Source organism: Callorhinus ursinus, unplaced genomic scaffold (assembly GCF_003265705.2).
Source record: "Callorhinus ursinus isolate GAN/ISIS: 27379988/994484 unplaced genomic scaffold, GSC_fseal_2.0 scaffold87, whole genome shotgun sequence".
In the NCBI taxonomy this organism is placed as follows: Eukaryota; Metazoa; Chordata; class Mammalia; order Carnivora; family Otariidae; genus Callorhinus; species Callorhinus ursinus.
Window position 1 is genome coordinate 235,420 of NW_027397149.1, and position 20,831 is coordinate 256,250.

The window sequence follows — 20,831 nt, forward strand, 5'->3', positions numbered from 1 at the left end:
TTTTCCTTCCATTTCTATTTTTTGGAACAGTTTCAGAAGAATAGGTATTCACTCTTCTTTAAATGTTTGGTAGAATTCACCAGGGACACCATCTGGCCCTGGGCTCTTGTTTGTTGGGAGAGTTTGGATGACTGCTTCAATTTCCTTGCTGGTTATGGGTCTGTTCATGTTTCCTATTTCTTCCTGGTTCAATTTTGGTAGTTTATACATCTTTAGGAATGCATCCATTTCTTCCAGATTGTCTAATTTGCTGGCATATAGTTGCTCATAATATGTTCCCATAAATGTTTGTATTTCTTTGGTGTTGGTTGTGATCTCTCCTCTTTCATTCATGACTTTATTTGGGTCCTTTGTCTTTTCTTTTTGATAAGTCTGGCCAAGGGTTTATCAATCTTATTAATTCTTTCAAAAACTATCTCCTAGTTTCGTTGATCTGTTCTACTGTTCTTTTGGTTTCTATTTCATTGATTTCTGCTCTGATCTTTATTATTTCTCTTCTCCTGCTGGGCTTAGGCTTTATTTGCTGTTCTCTCTCCAGCTCTTTTAGGTATAGGTTCGGTTATGTATTTGAGACCTTTCTTGTTTCTTGAGAAAGGCTTGTATTGCTATATACTTTCCTCTCAGGACTGCTTTTTCTGTATCCCAAAGATTTTGAACAGCTGTGTTTTCATTTTCATTTGTTTCCATGAATTTTTTTAATTCTTCTTTAATTTCCTGATTGACCCATTCATTCTTTAGCCTCCACGTATTTGAGTTCTTTCCGACGTTCCTCTTGTGATTGAGTTCTAGTTTCAAATCATTGTGGTCTGAAAATATGCAGGGAAACATCCCAATCTTTTGGTACTGTTTGAGACCTGATTTATGACCTAGGATGTGATCTATTCTGGAGAATGTTCCATGGGCACTAGTGAAAAATGTGTATTCTGTTGTTTTGTGAAGTCCATTTGGTCCAGTGTGTCATTTAAAGCCTTTATTTCCTTGTTGATCTTTTGCTTAGATAATTTGTCCATTTCAGTGAGGAGGGTGTTAAAGTTCCCTACTATTATTGTATTATTGCCAATATGTTTCTTTGATTTTGTTATTAACTGGCTTATATAATTGGCTGCTCCCATGTTAGAGGCATAGATATTTACAACTGTTAGATCTTCTTGTTGGATAGACCCTTTAAGTGTGATATAGTGTCCTCTCCCATCTCTTATTACAGTCTTTGGTTTAAAATCTAATTTGTCTGATATAAGGATTGCCACCCCAGCTTTCTTTTGGTGTCCATTAGCATGAAGAATAGTTATCCACCCCCTCACTTTCAATCTGGAGGTGTCTTTGGGTCTAAAATGAGTCTCTTGCAGACAGGACATCAAAGGGTCTTGTTCTTTTTATCCAATCTAATACCCTGTGTCTTTTGGTTGGGGCATTTAACCCATTTACATTCAGGGTAACTATTGAAAGATGTGAATTTAGTGCCATTGTATTGCCTGTGAGGTGACTATTACTGTATATTGTCTCTGTTCCTTTCTGGTCTATGTTACTTTTGGGCTCTCTCTTTGCTTAGAGGACCCCTTTCAATATTTCTTGTAGGGCTCCTTTGGTGATCAGAAATTCTTTTAGTTTCTGTTTGTCCTCGAATCTTTTTATCACTTTTTCTATTTTCAGTGACAGCCTAGCTGGATAAAGTATTCTTGGCTGCATATTTTTCTCATTTAGTACTCCACCTACTCAAATTTTAAAGCTATACACGCTAGGCCACAGTTACTCCACCACTCAGAATCTACCCTAGAGAAACCCTTGTGCATGTGTACACAGGGGCATATACAAGGATGCTCATTGCAGCACTGTTTGTAATTACAAAAAGATAGAAACAAAGGCCAATTAATCAGGGAATGATTAAGTAAGCAAAGGCACATTCATATAGTGGAATACTACAGAGCAGTTAAAAAGGAGAAAGTACACTCTATATAGTGACATGGATAGATCTCCTAACTATATGACTAAATGAAAAAATCATGTTGTAGAATATGTCATGTTCATGTAGAGTATGACATCATTTATATAGAAAGAAAAATATAATACTATGTATTTTCTGTGGAACATGTATATGTACAGGAAGTCCTGGAAAACTACTCCCCAAACTGACAACAGACATTATTTCTGATGAAGAAAAAAGAGAAGAAATCAGGAATGGGTGGGGGAGGGAAACATGGTCAGAGAACTTTCCTCTTATCTGTAAGATATTATTAAGTATATTTGTGCATTTTTTAATTTTTTAAGATTTTATTTATTTATTTATTTATTTATTTATTTATTTATTTGACTGAGAGAGAGTCATAGCAAGAGAGGGAACACAAGCTGGGGGAGTGGGAGAGGGAGAAGCAGGCTTTCCACTGAGCAGGGAGCCCAGTGCGGGGTTCGATCCCAGGACCCTGGGATCATGACCTGAGCCAAGGGCAGATGCTTAACGACTGAGCCACCCAGGTGCCCCTCATTTTTTTAAATTTTTTAAAATAATTTTAGGAATTCATATCCCTGAGGGTCTAGAAGACTAGATCCAAACAGCCAGTACAAATACAAAAGTTAGTGAACATCTCTTGTTTAATCTCAAAAATTCCTGTCAATTCTGTACTCCATAATATGTTTGTTTTAATATGAACACGTTTTCAATGTTTACTTATTGGTTAAATTATACAACTTTCTCACCACCACCATCAAGAATAATAATAATCCTGGTATAAATTTGATACTCCAAGATGCATCATGCACCTGTGGATTCATGGTCATACCATCATGTTCCCAGGGGTTACTTGAACCTTGGACAGAGAGGCAACAGAGCCCGGGCATCTGGATAGCTCAGTAGGTTAAGCATCTGCCTTCCAATCAGGTCATGATCCCAGGATCCTGGGATCACCCTGCATCGGGATCCCTGCTCAGCAGAGCCTGCTTCTCTCTCCCCCTCTGCCTCTCCCCACCCCTAGGTCGTGTGCTTCACTCTCTCGCTCACTCAAATTAATCATTCAATTAATTAATTAATTATTTGAAAGAGGCAACAGAGCCTAGTAGGGGCATTAGTCATTGTGAGGCCTAGAGCTATGAGGACAAATAAGATACCAAATAACAAGCTCTCAATAAAAGGTTTTGCTTGAAGTGTAGCATGGCCCTGGCAGGTGCCAGTTTGTTCTTATACATAAGGAAGTCAGGAGGCACAGGAAACCTCTCAGCAGCTGGTTGCTCTGGGTTCCCAGAGTCTCCATGAGGGGGAAGTAGTAAAGGAGAAGATTCTGGTCTTTGGAGACACGGGTGCTGGAGGAACTCAGCTCTGTGCTTCCATTTCCCCTTCTTACATCGCCAGGAAGATTCTGGATGGGCCAGGTGGCCACCATACAACAAGGAACACTCTGACTAGGCAAAGTTTCCCACAAACTTGTCACATCATGACAGCCTTTGTCTCAGGGACCCCCTCTCTCACTCAGTCAGCCATAGATAGGTAAGATCACAGGGTCATTTCCCCCCATGCACACAGCTCAAGCCAAGGTAACTTTATGTAGAAAGAACCTGCAGTGGCTGTGAAAAGACATTTTCCTGACAGAACTCCAACAAAGGGGAGCAAAGACTGAGGGCAGAAGCTGAAGAGCTGTGAAACCCATCCCTGCATCTGTGCCGAGCACAGCTCCCGCAGCCACCTCCCAGCAATGATGCAAACATGGCAGGGATGCAAAGGCAGGCCCACACTGGGGACACACAGGGCTCCCTGCACAGGCAACCTGTGGGGAAGTCCCCACAACCATCAACGACACTTTCACCCAACCTTCCCTCACTCTCTCCTTCACTCAGGGTCAGACTAGCATCATAATCTGACAGCCCCGTTTGCCCCCACATGAGCATCTTCCCTCATAAAACCCTTGCACGTTTAATGCTGTCTTGGCATCTGTTTCTCAGAGCACCTAATTCTTCAGGAAGGGGCTTTGGGCTCTTGGACATTGCCAGCCCGTGACAGGGGAGGGCATTGGAATGCACCTTGTAAAGATGAGCTGGTGTCTGGAGAAGATAGAAAATAGTGGTGTTTTGGGGAATTCCTGTAGGATGAGTGGGAGGCAAAAAAGCATTCTTAACAGACAGTTATGTGATGTGGTGGTGCAGGGAGCCCAAGAGGTCAGTAGGGCCAGAGTGTAGATGTGGCTGGAGAATAGCAGGGTATCTCAAATGCTGAGCCAAAGATCTAGGGCTTTCTCCTGCAGGCAACATGGAGCTGTTGAAAGTTTTGAGCAACTGGATCCTACCACCACATTTGTGATTTTGGAAAGATGAGATGGGTCAAGACTGAAAGCCAGGTGGAAAAGAGGAGGTTACTAGGCCTAGCAATAGGTCACTTGTCGCTTTGCACAGATTTAATGGGGAAGGAGTCTGAATATAATCGTCTCTATTAATGCTGCTGAATTTTATAACCAAATAATCTTTTTACTTTTACTTTACTCTAGCATGAAACAGCTTCTCAAATTAATCCTCTCTTTGGTGTCTGAGAGCTATTCCTCTGGGAGACACAGCCAGGAATGTGGCATGCCCCCAGCCAGATCTTGAGGCCTCTCTTACCCTACCCACACTTTCCTTTCACTCTATCCCCCAAGAAAATTCCCATATTGTCACCTGTTTCCAGGAGTTCCCAGGCTCTTTCACACACCAGCAGCAACATCCCAACACAGAGAGCAAATGGCCCCACACCATCATCTTCTCTCAAGAAAGGAGGGGCAGTCCCACCTGCCTGAGTCCCCAAAGGCCTTTCCCTCTAAGGAAGAAGAACTCTCACTCTGGGCCTCAGTGGTAACTCCAGAGCCCAAGAAATGGGCCATTGAGCTAAAACCAAAGAAGGTGTGAACCAGTGAGTAAGCAGCAAGGGGCCAACCCAGGAGAAGTGGGGACGGGTGGGGTGGAGGGAGCCTTCTATTCTCCACAAGCAGCAGGGCCCAGGCTGGGATTGGCATCAGGCTCTTTCTCTTGCTTGGCAACTTGAGAGATTTCTTCAATGTCCAAGACACTCAGGAAACATATTCCAGAGGCAAAAGGGAAATAGTTGGGGGGTCAGTTTATTCACTTAGCATGGGCTCTGGCAGTTTTTCAATGACTGTTGGATCTCCAGAGGAATACAGTTTGTGTTTTCTACTCCTGAGAGCTGATAGCTATCTAATAACCGATTCTGTGTAATGGAGAGTTGCCTGAACAGACCAGTGTCTAAGTCCGGAATTCTCCAGGTGATCCCACTTATAACCTGCAGCAACAGCATAGCCCCGGGAACTTGTTAGAAAAGCAAAATTTTGGCCTGCCCCCAGACCTAGTGAACCAGAAGCTCAGCACTCTGCTTTAACAAGTCACTGTTACATGCTTTGAAAAAGTGGTTTTGATGCACGCCCAAGTTGGAGAACCATGAAGGGAAAGACCTTTCTGTATGGTGGGTCTGGACCCCCTGCCCCAAGGCCACCAAGAAGGAGGGGAACATGAGGCTGAAGGAGCTACTTGCTCTACAGAGTTCTTCAGACCCCCCCCCGCCACCCCCCCTCCACCAGACACCTGACCCTTTTCACGCCTTCCCTCAACTTCAATTTCTTCCTGGAAACTTTGGGCTTCCTGGTTCCCAAACTGGGATTTCCTTACTGACCTAACTTTAGATCTCCCTTACCCACAGCCATTCCAACCCCTAAAACTTCCAACTTCTCAGAACTCTTAGAGTCTCCGGCCCCCCCCCCCCCCCCCCCCCCCCCCCCCGCCGTGGCCCTGCCTTCAGTCCTGACAACCCCTGCGCGCCCCGTCTCCTTCCAGGCCTGCAGTACCCTGCCACCCCTCCCCAACCCAGTGGTCGGCTCAGGCCTCCTCGCCCTCAGCTCCCACGAGCAGCAGCGGCTGAGCGTTTTTGCCCTTGTCGTGCCAGCACACGTCGAAGAAGGGGTACACGGGCCCGGGCAGGCGCTCGTGGAAGGCAAAGAGCAGCTCGAGGGCGTCGGCGTCGCTGGCATCATAAAAGGAGAGGACTCCGTCGCCGAAGCTTAGGTAGATCCCAATGCGCCACGGCCGCCTTTCCGGGGTGCGCAGTGCGCGCGGCTCCTTGGCTTCGACGTGCGCCTCCAGGATCTTGCCGTCTCGCAGCCCGATCAGCCAGAGGCCTTGCGAGGGCACGGCGTGCAGGCGGCCGCGGCGGCTGGCCTGGGCGGCGATCACGCCGAGGCCCCAGCGCGGCTTATCGCCCACCTCCACCTCCCAGTAATGCTCGCCGTCGGACAGCAGCTGGTGCGCCACCACCGCCACAGCCTTGTCGAACTGGCACGGGTCCTCTCCGGCCGGCGGCGCCTTCTGGTCCGAGCACTCCACGCGGCGGCCGGAGGGAGACAGCACCAGGCTCGGATGGGCCGTGCTCGAGTCAAAGGTCAGGTCCTTCATAACTGCGAAGGGGAGAGTGGTCAGGCCCCTGCGTGTCTGCCTCCCTCCCGCAAGCTTCTCCCAACCAACTTGGGGGCCAACGGGTCTGCTCTAATCCCCCCAACATCTTTGGGAGGTGAGACCCTCTCTGCTTCCTGGCTTGGGCCAAAGACTGGACCTGTCTGAGCTTCAGTCCGCTTGGCTGGAAAAGGCCGCCGTAACTGCCTCCTTCCAAGGTAGGGAGGACCCCGGGGGATACAAGGCATGTAAGTCAGTAGCTGAGGTCCAGGTCCCAAAGCAGGAGACAGTCAAGAAGCCGGGTCCTAGGCCGGCCCCCACCTCACCCAGCTGTGTGGCTTCAGTCAGTCTTGAGCCCGTCTCTGGGCCTTACTTAGTCTTGCCGTGGATAAAACAGAATCTCCTCCCACCCCTCCTCCCACAAGGCGGTCAGGGCTACTCCAGCCATGGGTGTGTGTCCTGGAGTTCTGTAACCGATGGCACCCCGCTGTGACCTAGCTCTCGGGGAGAGGAGGCAGAACCCTTAGGGGCCTCCCCAGCCACAGGCCACCAGAGTCAATGTCTGGCCTAGGCCCATCCCCAGGGTGTCTGTTCTGCACATCCTCAGCCTCCAACTGGCAGCCATGATCATCTCCGCCATCCAGAGGGGGCAGGAACTGACCCAGGATCACACAGGGCTTGCCAACGGTAAGCAGGGTCCTCCTCACATCAGTCCCCCACCCGTAAACCCCATGCCCCCAAAGGTCCTTCTCTGAGCACAGGTTACAAGGGTGCAAGGCAAACCCCAGAGGTAAAGGGGCAACAGGCACCTTCTTCGATGACCTCCCAGCTGGGACCGAGAGGCCTCTCTTGCGTAGCCAGGACCTCCCCTCAACCGCACAGTTACAAACACAAACCCGGAGACAGCCCCTCCCCAGTACCTGGCATCAGAGCCCGGAACATCTTCCTCCACACCTGGAATTTGAAGTCATCTGAGATGACAGGCAGCTGGATATCCAGACGGGCAGGCGGCGGTGATTCTGCCAGGATCTTCTGTAGCCTGGGGGTGGGGAGGTGGGGGCAGCTGTGTGTGGAGGGACTTCCTGGAGGAGGCATGGAGCAGGGGCAGGGCCCGAGACGTTACCCCAAAGAGAGGAGGACAGGGGCTGTGGTGGAGTTCCAGGATCTCTCCTGCATCACACCTGGGCTTAAAACTCTGTGAGAGTTTCTGTTTAGAAGGATGCAGAAGTTCTGGAGGGAGATGGTGCTGGATGGTGGCACAACATGAATGTACTTAATGCCACTGAACTTAAAATGTACAGGTCAAAAAATGGTTAAAATGGCAAAGTTTACATCATATATATTTTACCACAAATTTTTTGTTTGTTTACTTACTTAAGTGATCTCTACACCCAACATGGGGCTCAAACTCACCACCCCGAGATCAGGAGTCGCAGGCTCCACTGACTGAGCCAGCCAGGCACCCCCACAAAAAACAATTTTTTTTTTTTTTAAGAAGAATCTTCTGTTGGTATAAGGGCCAAGCTCCTCAGGCTTTCAGTTTGCCCTCACCTACCACAGTGGCTTCACCTTCTCTCCCTCTTACCAGTGTTGGCCCGCCTCTTCCCCCAGCTCTTCACCTCCCCACTCCTGGCATTCCTCCAGCGCCCCCTCTGCGAAGCCTGCCCCGGCCACCCCCTTCCCGCCCCGGCAGCACTGAGCCCCTACGGACACCTGTGTCCCCGCCCACGTCCATCCCCAGCGCCAGTCTGGGAGGTCCCTGAGGAGAAAGACCAGGTCAGGGTCAGGGTCATTTCTGTACTCAACACAAATGCAGGAAGATGGCGGTGGACGGAATGGGGTGTACAGGCTTGCTGTGATTAGAGGGTGAGCCAGCCAGTGTCCCTGAAGACTAGGGCAAGTTGGGAAAAGGGGCAGGGCCAAGTGGATCTCACCTGCTGGTCACCAGGCAGTATTTCTGGAAAGAGAGATAAAGAGATGGAGGTGAGGCAGGCAGGGGAGACGCTGAGGACTTCTGAGGATGGATGGACCACCGGGAATGCTAAGTATGGGGTCAGGAAGAATCAGGAAAGCCAAAAGAAACCCAGAATTTAAAGCCAACCCTAGCCCTTTACCTCTGTGTGAGCTATAAAAACGTACTCCCTTTCCTCAAGAGACCAATTCCACTGGGTAGAAGATTGTCCAAATAAACATACAAACCTACAGTGTCTATATGAATGGTGCCCACTTAAATTCAGTGTCCATGTGCAGTGTCCAACCTAAACAACCATAACAGCAGTCCTGCCCCCCTCCCCCGATGTGTGACCTGGCTTCGTCCTCTCTGGACCTCCAAGTCCATGTCTGACAATGGGACGAGGTCTCTAGGCCCCAAACCCTGGCTGAGAAGCAGAGAGGGAAGGTCATCCAGTGCTCACCATTAGGAACTCAGTCTGGGGCTTGTCAGCCACGTCCTCCAGGACCTTCTCCATTTGCCGTAGCTGCTCCAGGTAAGAGTTCAGGCTTCCCAGCTCCCGCCGCAAGGCGACCCCTGCCTCAGCCCGCACTCGCTCCGCCTCCCGGTCCAAGGAGCCCTCCAGTGCCGCCAGGAACACCCGCATCTTGCCCAGCTGCTCCCCGACAGCCCCCCGAAACTGACGCACCGTCTCCTGGGGGAGCAAACAGGCAAAAGCAATGGGCTGGGAGCCCCAGGCCGATGCCCAGTCCCCTGGCCCTGCTGTGCTGAGCCCCTCACCTCCACCTCCATCAGCTGATGTTCCAGCACAGCCACACTCTTCTCCTTGCGCATGCACGCCTCCTGCAGCTGCAGCTTCTGCTGCGGCAGTTGTGTCTGAGAGGGGGTGAAGCATAAAGAAGTGAAGGGGCGGCACCCGCCCCCCATGTGCTGCCCTAAACCTGCCCTTTCTGGCTCAGCCTCAATGCCGGCTCATCCTCCAGTCAGGTGGGCATCTCACCATTCCCCGAACTCGTGTGCAGATCTCTAGGCCCTCGCGGGCACGGGTCCTGATGTCGAGAACGCCTTACCCTCCCACTGCCTAGTTAGGGAAATCCTCCCTGGCCTCCTTTCCCTGACCCCACACCCTCGGCCGTTAGCACCCTTAGCACAGGTCTTTGTGAGGGTGACAAACAGAGGGATACAGCGCTGACACAGCAGGCCTCCTGGAGTGAGTGTAGGATGTATGAAGAAGAAATGCAACCTCCTCCTTTCCCTGGGCTTTACCCCATCCTTAAAAGCAGAACAATAACAAAACACCCCAATCTGCCTTCCTACCCCCCCAAGGGCTGTGGGGGCAGGCAATTTAATAAAAATTGCTGCTGTGTTGGGGCACTTGGCTGGTTCAGTCGGTACAGCATGACTCTTGATCTCCTGGTGGGGAGCTCCAGCCCCACGCTGAGGGTAAAGCTTACTTTAAAATATATATATATATATATATATATATATATCTGCTGTGTCTACCAAACAGATTTGTGGGCAGAATCCTACCCTAGGCCTGCCAATTTGTGAGTCCTGAAAGGCAGGTGTAGGGAAACTCTTAAGAGCCCCTGCCAAAGTCACTTTTTGCCGGGAAAGTGTATGGCCCTGCAATCAGACGGTCCCAGTCCCTCCTCCATGGCTTCCAACCTCAGTTTCCTCTTTTGCAGAATGAGAGCAGTCTTCCTCACTTCACCCGGGGTTGTGACAGATCTGTGGCCTCCTCCCCACTCCGCTGAAGGGAAACTGAGAGACCCTCTAGGCTCTGTCTGCGGATGAGTCCCCGTCTTAGCGGAAGCCCCAGGATTAGCCAGCCCATGGCCCCCGTGGCCAGCCGCCAGGTCATGCTCCGGCCTGCTGCAAGACAGGGCAGACCTGGTGGCTCTTAGCATGGAGCCATCAAAGGCTCAGTGGCGACAGGGCTAAGCCATGAGGAAGATGCGTGACGCCACCCTGGTTGCACGGGGAAAACCTGACCGTGGCTGAGTTCAAGAAGTTCAAACTGAAGCTGGAAGCGGAGCCGCTGCGCCGAGGCTTCCAGAGCATCCCGCGGGGCTGCTCCGGCAGCGAGATGCCCCACAAAGCTGGTTGCCCTCTGCAGGAGCACTTCTGCTCTGAGCCCAAGGCAGTCAGGCTGCGCGACATTGGCATGCAGGAGGAGGCAGCTCGGTTTCAAGGGGTCACATCAGTCCCCCACTCCCGGCAGATCCCATTCAACCACTCTTGAGTCCTGGCACATGGTCTCTGGACACAGCCCCTCTTCGTCGCCAAGGACCCAGGTATCCAGCCGCGCGCCCCAGCCTTCCTGTCTCCCTCCTCCGTCAGAACCTTCTTGGGTTCCTTCTTCAGAATTCCTGCCAGGCCCTCTCTGTGGCTTAGGGCGGGGCTGATGTGGATCCGGGCAGAATGTATTCCGCCCCATCTGTTCCCTCAAGGCTCCTGGGTCCCCTGGTGCTCTGTTTCATGTCGGGGACTCTCTTCCCTCTTGGCAGATCTCGCTTTTCGGCCCACATTGGGAGTTCTGGGGTTACCAGCAAAGGTAAGCCTGGGTTGGGAAGGCTCCCGGGAAGAAGCTCCTGCGCTGGTCTAGAAGACCACCAGTCGGCACTGGGCAGAACTGGGCGAGGCAGGAGGGGGAGGGACGGTGAGGCTGGGTCCCTCGGGGAGTCTGGGGGCCTCGAATACCCGCCTGAGGACGGTGGTCTAGTCTCTTTAGAAGTCTGGGGGCCAAGCAGAAGTGCAGTGCAACGCTGATGTTTGGGGGCAAAGATAACCCGCAGAAGCCCACCCCGCTCATCACTTGCAGGAAGACGATGGCAGCTTCCCTGCCGGGGCTAAGGACCGCTCCCTGCCTCCAGAACCCGCCTCGTCCCGCTCCCTCACCTGTCGTTTATTCTTCTACAGCCCAACAAATGCTTCATGGCAGAACTTCCTGGGCCTGTGTAGACACATACTCTCCTGTCACTACATGCGTGTGATTTGCCACACGTCTGACACGGACGAGCCAGTGTGTGTGTGTGTGTGTGTGTGTGTGTGTGTGTGTGTGTGTGTCTATTTGCTAATGTCTGGGTATCTTTTCTGGGCACCCGTGGGAATGGCAAACCTTGGGGTGCGCACAACTGTGTGTGGGCTCTGTAAGCAAGCGTTCGAGACTTCCAGCTCCATGGAGAAAAACAGCCCGGATTTAGGGTCTCGGTGCCAACCTGGGCCTGCGCACAGAGGTGGGTTTCCCAGGCCTGCCTTTGCCCTCCCCGCGGGATGTAGTGACCCTCGGGCCCGCACAAGTTCTGCAGCTCGGGGGAGAACGTGGGCCTCTGCGAAGCAGGCCCGCGGCCTCGGCCAACGCCGCCCCCGGCCGCCCGCCCCCAAGACCCGCCTCCAAGACCCGCCCGGCTAGTCTTATCTGCCCCGCCTACGCCCGCGGAAGGGGCGGCGCTCGCGGGCCGCGGACACTTGCTCTCCTCCCTGCTCAGCCAAGTCCGCGGTGTGGCGGCGGCCCCTGCATCTCTGGGCGCCCTCTAGCCGCTAAGCCCGGGAAATCTAGGTTGGGGCCGCAACCGTTCCCCAGGGCCCGCCCCTGAGTGCCTCTTCCAGGCTCCCTTCTCCGCCCGGCTCCGCCTGCCGCTCGTCAGCCCCCATTCCCTAGCGGCCTCGCCCCCGCCCCGCGTCCCCCGCCACTCCAGGTGCCCCCGGCCCTGAAGCTCAGAATCCAGGTCAATGCGGCGACCTCCAGATCGGCCAGACCCCGCTCCAGCCAACAACCCCGTCCCACCCCGGTCCCCCCGCCGCCGAAGGCCACCCGATCCCCGCACCTTGAGGCGCGCATGGGCTTCGGCGGCGGGCAGCAGGCGGTGGCCCCGGTGCGAACCGAGCGAGGCGCAGACGCCGCACACGAGCGCTCGGTCCTGCTCGCAGTAGATGCTGAGCGGGTCGAGGTGCTCCTCGCAGTGGCCCTGCGGCACCTGCGCCAGGCCCTCCACCAGGCGCGCCAGCTGCAGGTTGGTGCTGAGCGCCTGCGGCCGCGTGAGTGCCTGGCAGCTCGGGCAGGGCACCGTGCCGTCCGCCGCCGGCTCCCCAGCCACGCGGCTCAGGCAGGCGCGGCAGAAGCTGTGGCCGCACTCGGCCGTCACTGGCGCGTCAAACAGCTGCAGGCAGAGCGGGCAGGACAGCTCCTGGTGCAGGAGGCCCGGCGCAGCCGACATGACGGACCTGAGTAGAGGAGGGCTCAGTCAGGGAGGCTCAGCGGAGCCGCGAACCAGGCCCGGCCCCAGACCCAGACAGGGAGGATTCCCCAGCCTATAAAGACCTCACGTCTCGTACAGAACAGGCCTCTGGTTCTGGCCAACGGGGAAGGGGGGACTCGGTTTTGAGCCCAAAAGCAGTCTCAGTTGCATTTCTCAGCCCCAGCCCCCAAAATAGCCACTAACAGGGACCTTGTCTCAAGCCCAGGCCCTAAACAGGAGTCCAGGTTGCCGTCCTTCCCCGGTCTTAGGCCCAGGCCTCAGCCCCTGCCCCAAATTCCGCAGAGCCCCCACCGCCTACCCTCCTACCTCTCCGGGAGCCCCAGGCCTCCCCTCCCCCATATCTCCAGGCCCACAAGACCCACAGGACTCACAGGTCTGGACGGAGATCTTGGGCGAAAAGAGACTCCCAGGAGGCCCACTCAAGGTCAGGCCTAACCTTAGGTGGGTGTCAGAGTTGTGTCTGGAGACAGGCAAAGGGCAAGCAGCAAGCTCAGAGCAAGGACAGGGGACCCACAGGCACAGCTGGGAGAGAACACCGCGGGTGAGGACACGCAGTGAATCGCAGACAGACCCTCCCAGACTGAGTCCTGGCCCCAGGACTATTTTTAGTTGTCCTGCCCACCCCATTCCATCACTTCTGGAAACCGTTCTAAAAGTGAGGACGGAGTGGTCAGCGGACAAGCATCACATGTCAAGGCCACCTGTCCCGGTCCATCCACTGGCCCCTCCCTGGCTCAGCCTGGAGCCAGAAATTACAAAAGCAGGGAGATGGGGCCTCTCATACCACAGAAAAGACAGAAACACGTTTGGGAGGAGTCTCTCCTTTCCCCCCCACCCCCCCCATTCCACACTCTCCAGCCTCCCCTGTCCCTGCCTGTGGCCCCTCTCCAGTTTGTCACCCACTTAATTCCCCAAGTTTATAGCTCTCCGAGATCACAGTGACCGTATGAGCTCCATCTGCAGGAGGACAGGACCTCAGACTACCCTGAAAGATCTTCTTCCTCCAGAGGTGAGGGGAAGGTCTTTTCCCTGCCGGTCTCTCCAGTGCCCAGCACAGGCCCTGGGGCAGAGTGGGCCTCCCTAAGTGCTTGGGAAATGATTGATAGAGGGACAGTTGGATAAATGAAGGAACTGAATCCACAGCCTGCAGCCCAGAAGTTGATTCTGTCCCGAGAGCTTTGGGCTTTTACATGCTTAGCCTTCAAAACTCAGTTTAAATTGCATTCAGAATGAAAACCAGAGTCCTCACTGTGGCCTACAAGGACCTACTGAAGCTGATCTCATTCTTCTCTCTACCTTCCCCACCTGCTCACTCCAGCCTTGGCCTTTGGGCTTGCTGGCCCCTCGGCCTGGAACACTCTCTCGGACATGGTTTCCATCCTACTCTCAGTGAGGCTTTGCCTAACTCCGCGATTTTAAATCTCATATCTCCCTCCCGCCGCTCTGTTTTTCCCTGTAACATTCATTACCATCTGACAAGCAAAATTTTACTTACTGGTTTTTTCGACCGATTCCTCCTACCAGAATATGAATTTTGTACCCTGCTTGTCTCCAATTTAGAATAAAGCGTGTGCACACTGCAGGTGCTCAATAAATACTCAGTGGATGAATAAACACACAGATTCACCGGACCCTTCTCTTTTGGCCTCTCAGCCACACTTTCTCTCAGCCTTTCCCTGGATTTGTCCGGTCTTAATCTGAGTTTCTGCTTATGTTTCAGTTTTATCTCCCCCTTTGGACCTCTTTTTGCCTCTCTCTTGAGTTTTTAATGTTCGTTTTTATTAATTTTATCCCAGATGTGCACATGAGGTGTTCTGGATCAGAGACAGACTTACTAAATCTCTCCCAGGAAATAGTAAATGTCTGGCTCCCTGTGCCCTAGGATGATGGGATGAGAGCCAAGTTAACTGGCCCATGACGGTAGCCAGACACCCTAGATAGGAGCAACAAGGAAGAATTCCTTTCCCTGATTATTAAGGAGGAGAAAGCAACTGCCCCTCTCCCCTGCTTAAAGATCTTCTTACTCCAACTCTTCGGCAAGTAAATAAATCTCCCCAGGAGCCAGATAGCTCCCTACACATCTCCGCTCAAGTCTTTGGTTTTATTATTTTTTTTAAATTTCACAAATATATTTTATTTAACCAAGTGGAGCCAAAATATTATCATTTGACATGTAACCAATATGAAAATTATTAATGTGGGGCATCTGACTGGCTCAGTCGGTAGACCATGCAACTCCTGATCTCGGGGTCATGAATTCAAGCCCCATGCTGGGCGTAGAGCTTACTTAAATTATTAACGAAATATTTTACATTCCTCTTTTCATACTAAGTCTTTGAAAGCGGGTGTGTATATTACACTGAGGGCACATCTCATTTCAGACGCCTCATTTCAATTGCTCAAGAGCCACATGTTTATAGTAGTTATCAAATGGGACAGCACAGTTCTATAATCTCCATGATCTTAGATTAATATTAAAGATTGTCTTATTAAGCCTTGTTGATTAAATATAGATTTGCTCTCATGTGCTTGATCAAAATCCTAGGAAAATGCAGAATTTGGGGTGGTGGAAGAACTCAGTTATTTTAAGCAGAGTATTCTTGTATTTATATAAAAAAGTTATATTTATGAACTGAACCTCCCATTCTTTTTTTTTTTTTTCTGGTACCTTCTCCAACCCTCCCTCCCAACCCATGCTTGCTTTTCGTTTTGTCTTGGTTTGGTTTGGTTTGGTTTTTTGTTGTTGTTGTTGTTAACATATAATGTATTATTTGTTTCAGGGGTACAGGTCTGTGATTCATCAGTCTTACACAATTCACAGCGCTCACAACACATACCCTCCCCATGTCCATCACCCAGCCACCCCATCCCTCCCACCCCCTCCCATTCCTTTTAATAGTTTGTTAAATCCCAAAGCAATATCCAGATAAACAATGAGTTGCATCTCAAAAAAATAAGTAAACCCTAAATATTACAAGCCTTTGGACTTGTCTCCAAGTTCTGCGGCTCATTTCTTCTAAAACACTTGAAGCTCTTCCATGTTGCATCCTGGCCCACTTAGGAAGCTGCCCCAGGCTTCCTGGCACCTTTGGGCTTAACCTAGGAACCTTGTACAGGCTATCATCATTTAGGCCTCTCAGGAAGAGATAAGTTTTATTATTCTTTTGGATCAGAGCAATTGACTACACAAATGACTACAGCATTGAAGTCTCAGGAAGGGGCGCCTGGGTGGCTCAGTCGTTAAGCGTCTGCCTTTGGCTCAGGTCATGATCCCAGGGTCCTGGGATCAAGCCCCACATCGGGCTCCCTGCTCGGCGGGAGGCCTGCGTCTCTCTCCCCCACTCCCCCTGCTTGTGTTCCCTCTCTCACTGTGTCTCTCTCTGTCAAATAAATAAATAAAATCTTTAAAAAAAAAAAAAAAGGAAAGAAAAGTCTCAGGAAGCTACTAAGGCTTTTTACCAGAACCCTGAGAAACCCAGGGAAGTTGGATTTCCCCAAACAGGAGGGTGTGAGGATGAGAGCATATCTGGAGCTGGTCTCTGAAACCACAAACCACTTTACTTCCACTCAAAAAGTCATCATCCTGAATGTCAATCTCACCTGGAGTTTCCATCACTGCCAGGCTGAGGCTGAAGATTTTGGTCAATAAGAGTGGGTGCTCAGGACAAGGAGGTGACAGTCAATTCAATCTCTCTCTGTGGGTGGGCCAGATCTGAACTCTGACCCATGGGAGGGACATTGATTGTCTACAGCAGGTTGGAGGGAACATATCTGGAGGAGAAAGTAAGGACCTGTGATGCTAACCCTACGATACGATGGAGCTCTGTGAAGTCCCTGCAGCCAGAGCTCAGAAGGAGCAGATTCTGGCTTGTCCTAAGGGAGAGCTTCCCAGCGGCTGAAGTCATAAATGCCATGGAAGGTGAGAGCTCCTTGTATGGGATAAATGCAGAAAGAAGGCAGAAATCCTCCAATCAGGGAGCAGGACCTGAATGCTGATGTCACAAACTCGTGTTGGGTACCACCAGGAAGATCACCTACCTCTCTGGACTCCAGCATCTTCCGCTACAACATGAAGATAAGTAGGATAACAATACCATCCCTGTCGGGTTGTTATGAGGATGAAACTAGACATTATACTAAATAAACACCAGGGACAGTGTGTTGGCAGCCAGGGGCTTAGGAGGCAGTGACTGCCACCACCAGGCTCAAATCTTGACTCTGCTCTTTCCTCCTGTGACTTTGGGCAAGTCACTTAACCTGATTTTCTTATTTGTAAAATGGGAATCATGTAAGGATTTTTATTAAGACTCTTAGATTGGGGGGCACCTGGGTGGCTCAGTTGGTTAAGGGTTTGCCTTCAGCTCAGGTCATGATCCCAGGGTCCCGCATTGAGGTCCTTGCTCAGCGGGGAGCCTGATTCTCCTTCTCCCTCTGCCTGCCACTCCCCCTGCTTGCGCTCTCTCTCTCTGTCAAATAAATCAATAAAATATTAAAAAGAAAAAAAAAGACTCTTGGATTGGGGCACCTTGGTGGCTCAGTTGGTTGAGCGTTCAACTCTTGGTTTCAGCTCAGGTCATGATCTCGGGGTCATGAAACCAAGCCCCGCATCGGGCTGTGCTCTCAGGGAGGAGTCTGCTGAAGATTCTCCATCTCCTTCTGCCCCTTCACAAACCCCCGCCCCCGCTCACTCACTCACGCACTCTCTCAAATAAATAAATAAATCTTAAAAAAAAAAAACCAGATTCTTGGATTGTTATGAGGATTCAACAAGCTAATTCATACAAAATTCTTAGAACAATGCCAAGCCCATAGGAAATGTTCAATAAATGTTGGCTATTGATATTATTACAATTATTATTACTAAGTATTCCAAGGAATCATCCCTATAACCCTGTAAAGTCAATAACATCATCCCTACTTCAGAGACTGGGAAGCTAAGGCTCAGAAACTTTAACAATGACAAAATCACCTACAATATGCCAGGCCTGTTCCAAGCATTTCACCATTCTTAATCCATTTATAACCTCATAACCTCATTTATAACCTTGTAACAACCCACCATTGTTCCTGTTTTACAAGGGGGCCATGAGGAATGAGATTAAGTGGCTTGCCCAATGTTCTGACAATCTATGGTCTTGGCTGCAGAAGCAGCAATCTGGTTCCAGTGATCAAGGGTTACTTTGGTTGGGTGGGGAGAATCACACCCAGGAGACATCTTACCACCACCAAGATCCCTGGTTCTAGTCCAGGGGCAAAGGTGGGCCTGAGGTAAGACCTGAAGTTTCTTTCCTTGCCAGGGATCAAAGTTCGCAGCTCTGAGCACTCCCCCCAGAAAAGGAGGTGTTGAGGGAGAAGGGATTATCATGGCTTCCCGGAGAGCTGCCCAAAGCTCCTATTCCCCACCTCCCGAGATGGAAATCACCCTGGCAGTGTCCAAGAACAAGTAGACTCTGCCTCTACATCCCTGGGGACGTTGGCCAAGTCATTGCCCTTTTTGGGGTCCTGATTCCCTACAGGCTGATGAGGTGAGCACATTCATGTTACAGAATGCAGACCCCAGGGAGGGGCTGTGACCTCCCTACATCACACAGCTAAGAGGATCTGGGAATCGAATCTGAGTGGGTCTGACACCACTCATCTCCTGCTTTTCCCACTATTCCACAATCTTCTGAATGCAAGTTCTAGAGCTCTCTGCAAAGAGGAGGAGGTTAGTGTTAACATTACTACTCTCTTAACATCTACCTTCCTAAGATGTTTGTGGACAGTCTGGAGGAGGCATAAATTTCCATATACATAATCGCTTCAAGCCGTTTGTCAATTTTTAAGGAAAGTAGGACATTTAGGATGGTGGTTGGAATTTGGGCCTGGGGGTCAGATGGTTCAATCTGTGTTTCTTCATTTACTACCATTGTTGGCTTCCAGAGTAATTTCTGAAAATCTCAGTTTTCTCCTCTGTAAGGTGTGATAAATACACACACTCACAGGGATGTCGGGAGGTTTAAATGAGATTATGCATGTTAACTGCTTAGCACAGAGCCTAGAACACAGTAAATTCTAAAGAATGGAAGCTATTATTACTACTATTACTGTCTCCCACCAGCACTGATCATGTGGGTGGGCGTCTAGTAGATCCTTAATACATCTATTTAGAATAAAATAGGGGCACCTGGGTGGCTCAGTCCATTAAGCCTCTGACTCTTGATTTTGGCTCAGGCCATGATCTCAGGATGGTGAAATCGAGCCCCGTGTCAGGCTCCACGATGGGCATGGAGCCTGCTTAAGATTCTTTCTCTCCAGGGGAGCCTAGCTGGCTCAGTCATTAAGCATCTGCCTTCAGCTCAGGTCATGATCCCAGGGTCCTGGGATTGAGCCCCGCATCGGGCTCCTTGCTCGGCGGGAAGCCTGCTTCTCCCTCTCCCACTCCCCCTGCTTGTGTTCCCTCTCTCGCTCTGTCTCTCTCTGTCAAATAAATAAAATCTTTAAAACAAAACAAACAGAAAAAAAGACTCTCTCTCTCCCTCTTTCTGTCCCTCTCCCTACCTCACTCACATGCTCTCTCTCTCTCTAAAAAATTAATTTTTAAAAAATAGAATAAAATAGATTCTCCAAAACCTATGTTCCCTTCTGAGTTCAGAGTCTACAATATGCTCATAGAGCACATCCACCCTCCAAAAAGTGTCACTTCTTCTAACTGAGGTGAATCCTAAAACCACCGGCTGGTGAGGCTTCCAGTTCCATGAAAGGAATAGCTATTCTCCCGTCCCTTGTCCCTTGCCTCCCTATGACATCACACCACAGGGCCAGCACGTGCTCTGAGATGTCGGATGAAAATCACAGCCTGGATCTTCCGTGTCCCAGTCTGAATATGTGTGAGCAGAAATGTGACTGGGGTTGGATGCCAGGGACAAGCTGGGCCCAAAAGGGTCCTGGGTGGTGACATGCAGGAACAAGGGAAGGGCACATGACCCTTGTGCCATGTCACACATCTTCAGCCCCATTGCCCCCAGGAAGCCAGCTGTAAGGAGAAGCCCACCTTCTCCTCCTAGTGATGACACACATTCCCCCAGGCACAATTTCCCACAGTCCCACGAGTTCCATTGAAATACGTTACATTGAGTTTACTTAAAGCCAAGGCCATCCCATCCAAACAAGGGTTCAAGAGATACAGAAATATGGCCATGTGGTTAGGGAGTCCCTGCTCTATGTGGGGGTTGAGTCAGGCAATCATTTTTAAAATTCCATGACTCAAAAACCCAAAGTACTGGGGCACCTGGGTGGCTCAGTTGGTTAAGCATCTAACTCTTGGTTTCGGCTCAGCTCATGATCTCAGGATCATGGATGGAGCACCACATGGGCTTGAGTCTGCTTGAGATTCTTACCCCCGTCTCTCCCTCTGCTCCTCCCCTCACCCCTGCTCATGCACACTCACTCTCTCCCTCTAAAATAAATAAATAAAATCTTTTTTTTTTAAGATTTTATGTATTTAGGGCACCTGGGTGGCTCAGATTATTAAGCGTCTGCCTTCGGCTCAGGTCATGATCCCAGGGTCCTGGGATCGAGTCCCGCATCAGGCTCCCTGCTCCTTGGGAGCCTGCTTCTCCCTCTGCTTCTCTCTCTCTCTCTCCCCCTCTGTCTCTCATGAATAAATACATAAAATCTTAAAAAAAAGATTTTATGTATTTATTTGACAGAGAGACACAGCAAGAGAGGGAACACAAGCAGGGGGAATGGGAGAGGGAGAAGCAGACTTCCCACAGAGCAAGGAGTCCAATGTGGGGCTCAATCCCAGGACCCTGGGATCATGACCCGAGCCGAAGGCAGACGCCCAACGACTGGCCCCCCAGCCTCCCCTAAAATCTTTTTTTTTTAAAGCATGTAAGATTCTACCAATGTGAAAAGAGCAGGTTTTTATTATTCTAGATTCTAGGATTCTTTTGTCATTCCATAAAGGCTTATAATGGCTGGAGTTATGCCAAGCCCTGTGGTGGGTGCTGTGGATCACAGAGGGTCCTCAAGGAGCTCTCAGTCTGGTGGGAAAACAGAGTGAACAGACACACTGTATGATAAAAGCATCGTAAAGGCATCCTGCAGGCGTGTAAAGGAATAGTTCATTTTGCACAGAGGACAGAAAAGTCAACAGGGAAGCGTAGACAGAAGACAAATTCAGAATCCAGACAGACAAGCCATATGATCCCCTCAGCTATATG

The 20,831-nt window shown here is 50.7% G+C and overlaps 1 protein-coding gene and 1 long non-coding RNA gene across 2 annotated transcripts; one reads left to right on the forward strand and one right to left on the reverse strand.

Annotated features, from left to right (window-relative positions):
* Positions 1–5,053: 5,053 nt before the first annotated feature.
* On the reverse strand, positions 5,054–13,151 carry TRIM72 (tripartite motif containing 72). The gene is made up of 7 exons (XM_025854211.2): positions 12,996–13,151; positions 12,193–12,589; positions 9,143–9,238; positions 8,826–9,056; positions 8,346–8,368; positions 7,332–7,450; positions 5,054–6,416 (listed from the first exon to the last, which is right to left on the reverse strand). Exons 2-7 carry the CDS (start codon positions 12,580–12,582, stop codon positions 5,842–5,844), a joined length of 1,434 nt encoding a protein of 477 aa, XP_025709996.1. The 5' UTR covers positions 12,583–12,589; positions 12,996–13,151; the 3' UTR covers positions 5,054–5,841.
* Positions 10,760–11,308, forward strand: LOC112810529 (uncharacterized). Its single transcript, XR_003204849.2, has 2 exons — positions 10,760–10,919; positions 11,088–11,308. It is a non-coding gene; the product is annotated as an uncharacterized lncRNA (long non-coding RNA).
* Positions 13,152–20,831: the final 7,680 nt, after the last annotated feature.